At 39.5% G+C, this 12856-nt stretch overlaps 1 protein-coding gene across 4 annotated transcripts in view; it reads left to right on the forward strand.

The window, feature by feature from the left end:
* Positions 1-12856, forward strand: part of prkcq (protein kinase C, theta) — a 34553-nt gene that overhangs the window by 18298 nt on the left and 3399 nt on the right. Inside the window, exons 3-14 of one of the 4 annotated variants that reach the window (XM_037981325.1) lie at positions 1275-1474; positions 2935-2995; positions 3974-4015; positions 6066-6246; positions 6332-6363; positions 6465-6550; positions 8080-8209; positions 10313-10422; positions 11253-11382; positions 11476-11645; positions 12149-12322; positions 12549-12640. In XM_037981325.1, coding sequence (XP_037837253.1) covers positions 1275-1474; positions 2935-2995; positions 3974-4015; positions 6066-6246; positions 6332-6363; positions 6465-6550; positions 8080-8209; positions 10313-10422; positions 11253-11382; positions 11476-11645; positions 12149-12322; positions 12549-12640 — 1408 coding nt within the window. Of the gene's footprint in view, positions 1-1274; positions 1475-1546; positions 1574-2934; positions 2996-3973; positions 4016-6065; positions 6247-6331; positions 6364-6464; positions 6551-8079; positions 8210-10312; positions 10423-11252; positions 11383-11475; positions 11646-12148; positions 12323-12548; positions 12641-12856 lie in introns of those variants that run through there. The other 3 variants (XM_037981326.1, XM_017411451.3, XM_037981327.1) reach the window with 3 other exon arrangements.

Consider the following 12856-nt stretch of genomic DNA (forward strand, 5'->3'; position numbering starts at 1 on the left):
TTGACGTATCTTTTACATATAAAAGGACATTTTTACAACAAACGCTGGTCCAAATGGCTGGCATACAGGAGTAAGGAAGCGTAACTATGTGCAACATCTTGTAATGTTCTTTCTTATTCAACTATGAGTCACTGCCCCATGTTCTGTGTATTGTATGTTTCATTGTAATAATGAAAAATGTTAAATAAAGAGTTTAAAAAAAAAAAAAAAAAGACCTGTTCTTGCACAAAAACAACAAAAGAGTGTGTTAGAATGCAAGAAAAAATATTTAATGGTATCTTATTCCATTTTGAAGGAGCCCTAAATTGTTTTTTTAACAACGGATTTAAAAAAAAAGCTTCAAAACAAAGAATCTTAGTCATTTAAAATATAAGAAATATAAGAAACAAAGCATGCTTTCCTGAAGGATAGTCAGTCATTTCTCTTGTTGTAGTCCCTGGAATGGAGGTACATGTGACGATGATCAGTCTGCTTCTTGTAAAAGAAAAGCCTCTAAGAAGTTAAATTTAAGTCTTAAACAAAACTCCTAATATGGGTATGACAGGCTTGTGATGTTGGATGACCACATTTTTGACAGGAACAAGTCTTAGACGACAGCTTTTTGCTGTAAAAATGGATCCACTTCCATCGGATCGTGTCCAAGAAATTCATTCGGTTTCTATAAATTATCTCTCTTTTATCATCAGCAGGAAAAGCTTCCCATTTTCTTGTTCTCTGTTGGAACTCGCAAGTTGAAATGCAAGAATGAACAGGCTAGTGAAACTTATCTTTTGAAGAAAAGAAAAGCCTACTTTAATCTTAACTAAATTCTCTTGTTCCTTGCTCTATGGTTCTCATTAAGGCTGCACAAATATTATCATCATGTCATCAATGTTAGCTGATAATTGATTTAAAATGAAATACAGTTATATTAGCATCAGCCGAGACGCACAGATCAGGTCCAATTTGTGGCTATTTTCCACCATGACAGAAAACGTTGTAACTCAATTCATCCATCCAATTTATTTATTTTCTTTGCATCATCCATCAGTAAAATTAGGATATACTACAATATCATGCATATAAAGCTGAAAAATATGACTTAGGAGGGTTAGTTTTTGTTATTGCAACAAAAGGAAAACAAAATGAAGTCAGTTCCGATGTCTCCAGGTGTGTGATTCATTAGTAATAGTTTCATCACCTCTCATTTAGCGTCTTGGTCTAAAATCTAGTTACTAAAGAGAAATTCAGAATTTTCTTCCTGCTCACGAGAATGGCTTTTCTTGTTTCTACAGAGAAGGGTCAAGTGTACAAGCAGAAGAAGCCCACCATGTACCCGCCGTGGAGCACCACGTTCGACGCCCACGTCCACCGCGGGCGCATCATGCACGTGATGGTGAAGGACCGGACGGCGGAACTCAAGTCCGAGGCCACGGTGGCTTTGGACTCTCTAGCGACGCGCTGCAAGAAGGAGAACGGCAAGCTGGAGATTTGGGTCAGTGCAGCAGAACCTGTGCGTTTGAGCTCCAGGTTTTATCTTTGTGGATAAATCCGAACCTGTTAGCTCACGTTGGGGTCAAAAATGGCTGAAGAGGTGATTCTCCTTTTAGGTATTAAAACTGTTGTGGTCACTATCATAACCCGCCCTGCTCTGCACTTGTAAAGGCTTCTATTAAAACTGAAACCTCAAACAGAAAACGTACACACTGACGGCGGCTCTCGTCTAAGAAGCATCACTGAGCCAACCTGCTTTTGCTGCTCTGAGTGCAAAAATCATGTTTCGTATCAGGGTTATCAGATAAATACACAAACGGCTTACTGTAGAACGTTTCAGTGCGACGTACCTGCCTGCCTTGCGAGCACCTCAATGCTCTTCACTGCTGCTGTGGGTCATGATCGTGATTCGAATCCAACAGGGAGGCGTTTAAGCTTCGGCGTGTTTTTTGAACCAGCCGGTCATGCTTTGTTTGATTTAGAGAGCTTAGATAGGAACTTCCTCTTCTTTCTGCCATGGCAGACAACAAAAACCAGGGAAATAATTTGTGCATCTGCTTCTAGATGGGAGCAGTGGTCAGTATTTGTTATTGTGTACTGAAATCTGTCCATGGTCCACTTATATATGCAGTACTTATATACTCTGGAGGTAAAAGTAACTAGTCCTTTAATTGATGACATATTTAAGTAGGCATAACCTCCTTTTTGAGTGAACTTACTGGCACTGAATGACTCAAAAAGATGATTATTATTGATAACATGCTTTTTGTAAGCAACCCACGCAGCGGTTTTAGCGAAAAATAAATCTGTTTCTCTTTTCGCAACCATTTACTTTAAGCTTTCTGATGAAGACAAAAGTGTAAACCAGTGGTCGCCAATCCTGGTCCTGTAGGGCCACTATCCTGCATGTTTTACTTGTTTCTCTGCTCAAACACACCTGGTTTGAATCGATGGGTGATTAACAGGCTTCTGCAGAGCATGAAGAGGTGATTTAACCACTGAATCAGGTGTGTTGAAGCAGGGAAACAAGTAAAACATGCAGTATAATGGCCCTCGAGGACCAGGATTGCCTACCCCTGATTTAGATGCGCTTTCAGCTAAAAATAAAGGGAAACAAAAGCCTTCCAGTGCAGTGGAGCAGTGTAGATTGTCATTTCTGTGGAAAGACTTGGCTTTGGGTTACATCAGCGGCTTCATGCCAACTGCCTTTTCTTCCAAACAGAGAATCGAACAAACAAATACTGTAAATAGATGACTGAAATCAAATATATTTTTCCAATCTGCTCCTCCTGTGTGAGGTTGTGTGCGCCAGGCAGTGAGTCTGTCTCGATGCATCAAACTAGCCTGTTCCCTGTGCATTATCGTTCCTCTGCATCTCTATTCTCTCTAATGCTCTAATTGAGATTGGCGCAGAATTATCACTTTGATGTTTTCTTTATTTTCTGTTTCATTTTGTCCCAGTTGGAGATGAAGCCACAGGGTCGCCTGCTGATGGAAGCCAGATACTATCTGGAGAAAAGTGGTGAGTGATTCTATTTATCATGCTTTACCGCCGCCAAGGAGGTTATGTTTTCGGTGGCGTTTGTTTGTTTGTTTGTCTGTGCACGAGATTACTCAAAAAGTAATGAACAGATTTTGATGAAATGTTCAGAAAATGTTGGGGCTGTCACAAAAACAGAATTAGATTTTGGTGGCGAGCCAGATCATGACCTGGATCGTACTGTTTTTTTAATCACGCTGTGGCCTTGGTGGAGGTTTGCGCTCTCTGAGTGCTTCTAGTTTCAAATATGTGAAAGCCCTACTTGTTCATACTTTTATTACAAAAGACGTATTGTAATCTCTTGTAAAATAGCAGAGATCAGTCCTCTCTTTATTGTCTGCAGATGCCACTCAACTTTTAACAGGAATAAGAAAACATGAGCCTAAAACACCAGTGTTGGCCTCACTCCATCCTTCAAAACAGAGACTCTTTATTTCCTATATAAAGATGGAAAGTAGCAATGTATTGGCTAAATCTGATGATATTTGGACATGCTCTCAAATCTGTCAAACTATTTTAAACTCTAATTCCTCTCAGAGGTTTACCACATCCCTTCTTCAAGGATTTTTTACATCACATTTCATCTACAACAGTGTGTCCTAAAATTGGACCCTAAAATATAAATAAAATTAACACTGACATATGCTATATTAGTATATGATACAGAATAGATAAAAGCAATATGTTAGTGTTACTAAATTGGCCCCTTGGGGAAGTTTGTTTTGGCCTCAGTGGTTCTCCAGCAGCTTCAAAAGATCCATAAATAAATTGAAAGTTGAATTTAATTTACAATACACAACATAATCTGCTAGTATGATACAAAATAATTATATATAGCTATTAGGATTGCTTCCAAAAGAGCCCAAGTAAATTATTCTTGAGAAGTCTGTACCAGCTGCACCATAGTTTGTATCAGTCGGACCTATTGGCCCGTCCTAATTACATTTTCTCACGTTTTAGATAAAACCTTTGACCTTCTGCCACCTGCTGCTGTGAAGCACTGTGAGTGGTTATTTGAGTGCTATGTTTTGTTTGTTTTTTTACTGGTGCTTTCCTGACATTATCATCAAGCCAAAGGCCTGTAAAGTCACAGAGAACTAAAAGAAGAAGCCATCTATATTTAGCAAATAGGAAATCAGCGCTGAGAACAACAGGTGGCACAGGGACGAGCGCTCTGTCAGGGTGAAGCAGCACAACCTCCTCCCACATGCAAATGTTTACGCTTCAACTCGGCAAAAACAAACACATCGTGTTGCTGTAAGATAATGAGAGTGTTATTTAATCAGTTGGCAATAAACTTTGTTGACTTGATTTAAATAGTGATAGTCTAACTATTGTAAATGCTATACTTTATATTTGTTACTTTTACTTGTTTTTATACGTCAGTCTTAAAACGAGACTTCTTATGTTATGATCCCGTCCATCTGTCTGTAGACAATTTCTTGTCCAAGCTCTAAATTAATAACCCTTTAACACAGAAATGTAAGATTGTACCGTTATACACCTAATGAGTCAAAGGATAATCCCTATTGATTTCAAGGGCACGATGTCAAAGGTTAAGGTCATAGGTGACCTCTTTGTGAAAGCCTTGTGTTTTCTTTAACCCTGCAACCGTGTAACGTAGGAATGTCAAACTGCACAGCTGGACACCTCGTGGGACAAAGGATGATCCCTATTGATTTCAAGGTCATAGGGTTTAAAGGTCAAGGTCGCCAATAACCTCTTTTTAAAATCTTTGTCTGTGTTCCAGCTTCACATCCAAGTAACATTGAAATGTCAAAGCTTTTGTATTCTTAGCTGTACTTAAACTTTGTTCCTGTAGTTTTTCACCACACCTATTTTTGTCTTTTGTTTTCCAAGCATCCAGACTTTCTTACAGTCTTTGAATGGGGTCCCGATCAGTTCCTCAGATTTTTTGAAAATCTTTCAAAGTTTTCCTAAAAATGTCTTAAAAATTATGATGTGAAAACTTGTCTTAAGTACAAATGATCAACTGAAAGACGACGCATCCGTCAGGTCTTGGAGAAGTTTTCTCTATTTCTTATAGACGTGACTTTCAGATACTGCTCACCTGCTAAAGACAGATTTTTTTATGGCTGACACATTTCCTTTTGTCCTTTGACTTGTCCACCTTCCTCACACTGCTTAGAAATGCCAGGTTTCCACTGATAGTTCAGTAAAACAGCAGGCAAACTACAAAAATATTATTTTGAATGATCTTTAGAAAGCCTAAAAAACTACTGATCAAGAAAACTTTAATAGTCTACAAGAATGTCTGGCTCATCTGAAGCATTTTTTTTTTTTTAAATGGGTCTTTCAAGACTTTTTTTCTGGTGTTTTAATTAGAAAACAGCACACCAACGAACAGGAGCAATCTCAGATTATTTTATTTCTATTTTGATTATCTAGGTTTTATCTGCGCCGCACAGCACATCAGCAAGAGTCAGAAAAAATACTCTTTACTACAGTAAAGGCTTGAAGAGGAACTGAACAGGTTTCAGATTCACTATGATTCAGCAAAGCAGAGATGCGTCATCATGTCCTCATCACAGGGATTACCACAGCTCCATGACACAAAGTCAGTGAAACTCCAGTAACAGAGTAAAAAAATAACTTTAAATATGCTTTTCATACTTTAAATGAGCATTGTTTTAGAGCAAATGAGGTGTGTCAGTATGTACCTATAGCGTTAAAAGCAACAGTACACAGCACAGTAAATTAGTAGTATTACCACTATATTATATCAAAACGTCCCATTTGCAGTTTTAATAACAAACCCTGATTTTATGCAGATTTTAGTCATTTAAGTTAGAAGAAAAAGCACTTTTAGGTGCATTATTATTTGCCTTTGTGAGATTGGTGTGACAGCGTGAGGGAAGCTCTTCGCTGTGAACAGATGACTTACAGTGAAACAAACAAACGCTGCTGAAAGAAGGAAACACGTCTAACTCAGCACAAAGGTGACAACCTGTGATGTTAAACATTGTGTATGTATAAGAAGCCTTCCCTCTGTGGGTACTTGAGAAATAAAGGTCACATGATGCGTTTTCAGACGCCGGAGGCCAGACTGATGCTGACCCGGAGTCTGAGCGGGGAAGAGACGGCCTGTTCACGCTTCATCAGCGGCGCGGGGCCATCAAGCAAGCCAAGGTTCACGTCGTCAAATGTCACGAGTTCAGCGCCACGTTCTTCCCTCAACCGACCTTTTGCTCCGTCTGCAAAGAGTTTGTCTGGTGTGGCTGAGATATTCTGATCCGGCAAATTACTCATTTTTCTCGTTGTCGTATTAGTCATTTCATGTATTTCTCTCCACTGCAGGGGTCTCAATAAGCAGGGTTACCAATGCAGACGTGAGTGTCAGTTTTTTTTCATTCATATACCAGGAAGACTGATTTCACTGCTGCCTGTGTGTCCACCTCCAGAGTCTAGCTCAGTTTCCTTTGTCTTCCAGAGTGCAATGCTGCGATCCACAAAAAGTGCATCGACAAAGTCATCGCCAAATGCACCGGATCAGCCATAAACAGCAAAGAAACAATGGCAAGTATTCGTTTCACACTGTGTCAGAATATGTAAAAAAAAAAAAAAAAGTTCCTAATGCGGCGAGTGTAAGTTTCTAGTTACAAAACTTGCACTTTTTTTTCTGCTCTTGTTTTGTTTTCTTCTCACCTCTGAATTCACAAGACTTAAATTAGAAGCAGCTGCAGAATCCTTTTAGTGTAAACACCAAAAGCAGCTTGGCTACCTGCTGTCAGCTGTACTGCACGTTTATTCTGCTTTTTACACTTCATCGGCCAAATTCTTTAAAGCCTGTACAGTTTTTTTTTTGTTTGTTTTTTTAATAAAACAAAGGCAAAGGCAGACACGTGCTCATGCATACCTTTCACAATATCTAAAAACGTGGATTTGTAAAGCTTAAAAAATAATAATCGCTGGAAAATTTTCACACATATTAGATCTGAGGTTAGCATGATGCTTGGCAGCTTGTAACTCTGACTGATTTTAATCAATTACAGTTTTTTGTACTGACTTACTTTCTATTTGCCTATTAATGTTTGTTTAATTGATTTCCACTCCCATTTCTAACCACAAATGGATGCAGACACTCATGTAATTAGTCAGAAGTATTTGAAAAAATATATTTCGAGAACTTAAAGTGAACAAAACCTGCAGAGCAGAGTAACAGAACAGGCTGTAAAAACAAAAACTATCTCCGTCAATATCTGAGCTGCAAGTGGTGGACATGTAGCTCATGTTTCAGCTTCTGCAGGAGGGTTTTTAGGAGGAGGACACAGATGGATCAGGTTGGCTTTTATTTAAAACAACCTTTGAAAGTCTAAAATCTTTTTTTGGTTGAGCTGAAAAATCTGAATGATCTCCAAATGCTCGTTCTAGTCCAGAGTTGACAGCATGTTTTAGTTTCAGAGAGCTCTTTAGGTATTGAATTTAAAGCGGGGCACAGCACTGTACCTTTATTTATTGTTTAATTAAATTATATAATCTGTCATAAATCTATTTTGGATTTATGACAGCATTAAGCCCACCTCTGTTGATGTTGGAAAACTTTTGCTTCGTCAAAACCCAACAAAGCTTTTACCTCATCCTCGTGACAATAAATTTCTTTGTTAAAAATCTCTCATTTAAAGTCCTTTTTTTTCTTTCGTAAGCTGCAATCTTTAATCTGCTTTTGCCCGTGCAACCACTGACCTTATTAAGAGGAAATAAAAGTTTTTTCTAAAGATGGACTAAAAATCCAGTGTCAGCTTTGTTTCAGTTGCTTCAATCTTTAGTCAAAAAAGCTGCTTTTATTGGTTTCTTTTCAGTTGTTTTAAACAAGCAGCAAAGCACATCTGCTGCTTCTTATATCACCTCAAATTAAATCAAATTATGTGCAATAAAACCAGTGACATAAACAATAAACTAGCAATTAATTCCCTGTTTGGCAGGTTTTATGAAATTGCACTCTCTCTGCAGATCCGTATAAACACTAGTTTGTGTGTAAAGTTTATCCATGAGCACATGCCTGATGTGTCCGCTCGGTTTGCTAACCGTAGCCACGTGTGTTGCAGATCCACAAGGAGCGCTTCAAGATCGACATGCCCCACAGGTTCAAGGTGTACAACTACAAAAGTCCCACCTTCTGCCAGCACTGTGGGACGCTGCTGTGGGGGCTTGCCAGACAGGGGCTCAAATGTGAGGGTGAGAGGTGGCGCTTTTTATCAGTTTTATTCACATTTACCAGACGACATTAAGGGGGGAGAAAACCTGCAGGTGGAGGAACGTCTCACCAAAGAAATCTCATCCGATTTTAGATTCAAAAGGTTGTTTTTTTTACTGTAGTTCACCCATAAAGCTGTGATAAAAGCACTTAGGATTAATCTTTAAACATTAGAAGGTATTACTAAAGTATAATAGATATGAAGTACATTTGTTCAGTAAGTACTTTAGCTCTGATGTTATTTCTCACCAATGCATGAATGTAGGTCACAGATGTTAGCCTGATTATATTACTGCAGCTAAATATGCAGCTGAGTGCAAATAAATAATATTATTACTGTGATTAATGTGACTGTCTAACATAGAGTGAGAATTATTTATGAATATTGGCAGATAATATATTAACTAAGATTCAATGATAATAATATTTTGAGTGGACAGATTTATTTTTATAATCTGGATATCAGATGATGCTGTTCGATGTCCTCAAATGAACTCATAATAATAACTAATGCTGATACGAAACAGATGATTATGATTTATTGTTCCAGAGACAGATTATTTACAGAGATAATTATGGTAGAATCACATAATGAAAACAAACATTAGGATGTTTTAAATTGGGAATCTTTGCTTTAAATAACTCTAATTCAAGTCTAGATATCAAGTCTTTTCAGATTCACAGTAAATATAAAGTAAAGTGAAATGAAGTGGTGATTTTCTCACAATTATTGCAAAAACAAACGTTAGGCGACAAGAAAGACGAGCATTACACTATGAAGTGCAACCAATGTCTTAGTTATAAATACATCAGTGGTCCTGTAATGAACTATAACTAGGGATGAATAATTGTGTCATATAGTCATAAAGAACACATGGGCTGGAATTTAAAGGATTTCAAACACAAGTTAGGTTTTTGTGCATCTATTTAATAAAAACCCTTGCAAAGTGAGATGTGCTCCTCAACTCTTTACTGACTAACGCTTTCTGCGCTGGAGCAGTTTGCAAACATTTAAACGAGACAAACAAGCCCATATCTATATAAATTACTGCTAAGGCTAAAAGCGCCTGATTCTTACAGACGAGCGCAGTTTACGACACGCAGTTAGTACGGATCAGACACGGCTGCGTCTAATCCAAGTGTTGCTGTTTGACACCCTGAACAAAAAGAACCTGATTATTATCAGAGCAGAACGGTGTCTCAGCAGGAGAGTCGCAGGTTTGACTCCCGCCTGAGGCCTTTCTGTGTCGAGTTTCTCCTCGTGCACGTTTTCTCCGGGTACTCTGGTTTCCTCCCACAGACCAAAAAACAAGTTACCTGACTCAAGACTTTTCCACATCGCTATACATCGTTTTAGACTGTAATTAAGAAGTGTCGAGTCATTTTTCACTCAACTGGGTATAAATAATGCGGTTTATAATAGTCTGAATCATACTTGCATTAGACACAGACACAGATAATGCGGCACATGAATACACAGATTTCAGTGTGTGTGTGTGTGGGGGGGGGGTGTTGTTGTTTTTTAATGCTTTATGTAACATAAGAAGCTTATTTTCCAAATCCATAAAGATAATTTCATCTCTAAAAAGCTGAAACAGTCTAAAGGATCACGTGGTTTCCACGTGGGAATTATCACGATTTAGTGTGTTCTCCCAACAGCTGAAACGGCAGCAGATATTTTCCCTTTTCTCATCAGAAATAAGCGCTGAATTCTTTTCCGCGGGTTGAAGGATTGTCCAGAATCTCGCTGCAGCTGCCGCAGCAGGTGTGAGATAAATCAAATCTTTCTGGTAGGAACAACTGCAGCCCAACAACACACCAGACACTAAAAAAGGAAAATCCTGCAACACAGAGGAGTTTATTTCTTAAAGAAAACAGCGATGTATTGTCTAAATACGAGAACATTCTTACTTTTACAACTGGACGTACTCTCAAATATTATCAGCCTGTTTTTAACTCTGAAATCAGTTCTAAATAATCTGTTTTTTGTCATTGTGAAACAAAGTTTCGAGTAACAAATATGCACGTCTGTCGAAGGTTGTAGAACAGATTAATGTGTTTGCGTTGTGTTTTTCTTGGTGCAGAATGTGGCATGAATGTCCATCACAAATGTCAGAAGAAAGTGGCCAACCTCTGCGGGGTCAACCAGAAACTGATGGCAGAAGCTCTGGCCGTCATCGAGATCCAACAGCAGGTCAGATGAGAACATTTTACACATTTAGGCTGCGTTTCAAACATGGTTTGTGCCGTTTTCAACATGTTCAAAGTGGGCGGAGAAATCTCTAAGATAAGAAAAGTCTTTGACCTAACACAGCAGCTACAGCGTTATCTGAAATGGCTTCATTTTTACATCAAAGTGTCGGAGAAGTTGTTTTCTTCATACGTGGTCGGACTTAAAACCAACAGATTCACACTTTCTGCACCAGATGTCTCTAAATGACCCAAAACAACAGCAACAAAACCCATGCAGCTCCTTCCTCTGACGGAAAACCAGCAGAACTATTTTTAAATCACCTGAACGTTCATATTTCTGCTCAGCAGAGAAGGCAAATGTGACACTGCAAGGGGGCAGGAACGCCTTGTGGTCTTTACGGTCGGGAAATGGTGTCGTGTGGGTCACACTTTTTGCAAAAATAGCATCTTTTCACGACAAAGTTTCAGTGAGTTTTCACTCTGAGGCAGACTTAACTTCACCATCATGATAATCAGCTCATTTCTGGTTAGTTTGATACATTCAGAGTAAACCTTTCAGGCGTTAGTAAGAGAAAGGCAGTTTCAGCAGCTCCACCATAGTTTCTTCAGAGACCGTCTATTGAAATTGTTAGAAAATGCTGTTGATTATTAACTGTTTGCTTGTCGTTAATGAATCTTAGCACAAAAAGCGCCGTTTAGTGTCTTAGACTAAATCTTAGTGTTTTAAGTGACTTTTCATCCCATTTTAAAAATAAAATGTCCTTTTAAAAGGATTTAAGCTGTTGGACTAGAACAGATCGGTTTGATGATGCTTCTATTTTTCCTGTTAAGGCCAAAAGTACGAAGGAGCCTGACATTATTGGGCGAGAGGGACCAGTCGGCATCGGCCAGCCGGGCGTGGTCCGAGCCCCATCCGGGTTAGTAACGGGTTTACCCGTCTCATCGGGGCCTGCAAACAAAGGTAACGGATTTTATCTGCGAAACCTGTGAGTCTCTTCAGCGTTTTAGCCACAAACTTCCCTTTCTGAGGCTACTTGTCGGCAATGTGTTGCAGACTTGTCGAGGGTTTTGTGGGAGGGGCCGACAGACGTCAGCAGCCCGAGCTCTGACGACGCCGCCGCAGAAGAACCGCTTTACGCCGTCCCAAAAAAGGATCATCAGTCGAAATTCAACATCGAGGATTTTACTCTGCACAAGATGCTCGGGAAAGGCAGCTTTGGAAAGGTACGGGGCGTCCTTAGGAGGCAAACTGTATTTGATCCCCGTGAAAATAAACAGAGGTGAAGATTTAGCATTTTTTAGTCATGATTGTTTCAAACTAGGTGTGTTCCTTCAAGGAGTGCCGAGGACAGTGGTCTCCAATCCTGGTCCTGTAGGGCCACTATCCTGCATGTTTTACTTGTTTCTCTGCTCCAACACACCTGATTTGAATCAGTGGCTGATTAACAGGCTTCTGCAGAACACGAAGAGGTAATTTAACCACTGAATCAGGTGTGTTGGAGCAGAGAAACAAGGGAAACATGCAGAATAGTGGCTCTCCAGGACCAGGATTGGAGACCACTGGCCGGGGAGGAAAAAGGTCACCATCTGAGTTCCAGTCACACTAGGTGGCCACGCTTGTTTGTGCAGGAAACCCCCCTCAGCTGCTTCTCTGCTGTAAGAAGCGAAACGTAGATTTAGGTAGAAACTGTTCTGCAGCGTCTGAGGTGTTCCCTCTGTGGTCCCAGGTGTTCCTGGCCGAACTGAAGAAGAGCGGGCAGTTCTTTGCGGTGAAGGCTCTGAAGAAAGACGTGGTGCTGATGGACGACGACGTGGAGTGCACCATGGTGGAGAGGAGGGTCCTGTCTTTAGCCTGGGAGAATCCGTTCCTCACACACCTTTACTGCACTTTCCAGACGAAGGTGAGAACAGCACACACGTGGAGTCTGGATTAATAGCCTTTTTTGTTTGTTTGTTTAAGAAAGTTCTTATTGGAGGAAAATAAGCTCCAAAGCTTTCTTTATTAGGTTGTTTAGGAAAGATGGATTATTTCCTAATACGTTTTTTTTCTACTGCATCTTTCAAAGAAACACATGTATAGATTATAAACCCGTATAAAACCTGACGTTTATGTGTCTTCTTGTGCAGGAAAACCTGTTCTTTGTGATGGAGTACCTAAACGGAGGTGATCTCATGTTCCACATCCAAAACTGCCACAAGTTTGACCTCCACAGAGCCACGTATGTAAATTAAATGTGCAGAAAAACCTTTGTGGGGTCAGAGATTTGATCTATCACCTTTTTTAGGAAGTAATCTTTGTTGTGTACTGATTTTTTGTTCTGGCTGAGGTGTGAGCTTTTTAAGCTTCTGCATTTTTACTTCCCTTTTATAACTTGTTTACTGACAGTTTGGAATTCGGTCGAATAAAGGGGGGAAAAAATCATCCCAGCAATTTT

Source organism: Kryptolebias marmoratus, linkage group LG18 (genome assembly GCF_001649575.2).
Source record: "Kryptolebias marmoratus isolate JLee-2015 linkage group LG18, ASM164957v2, whole genome shotgun sequence".
NCBI classification, from domain to species: Eukaryota; Metazoa; Chordata; class Actinopteri; order Cyprinodontiformes; family Rivulidae; genus Kryptolebias; species Kryptolebias marmoratus.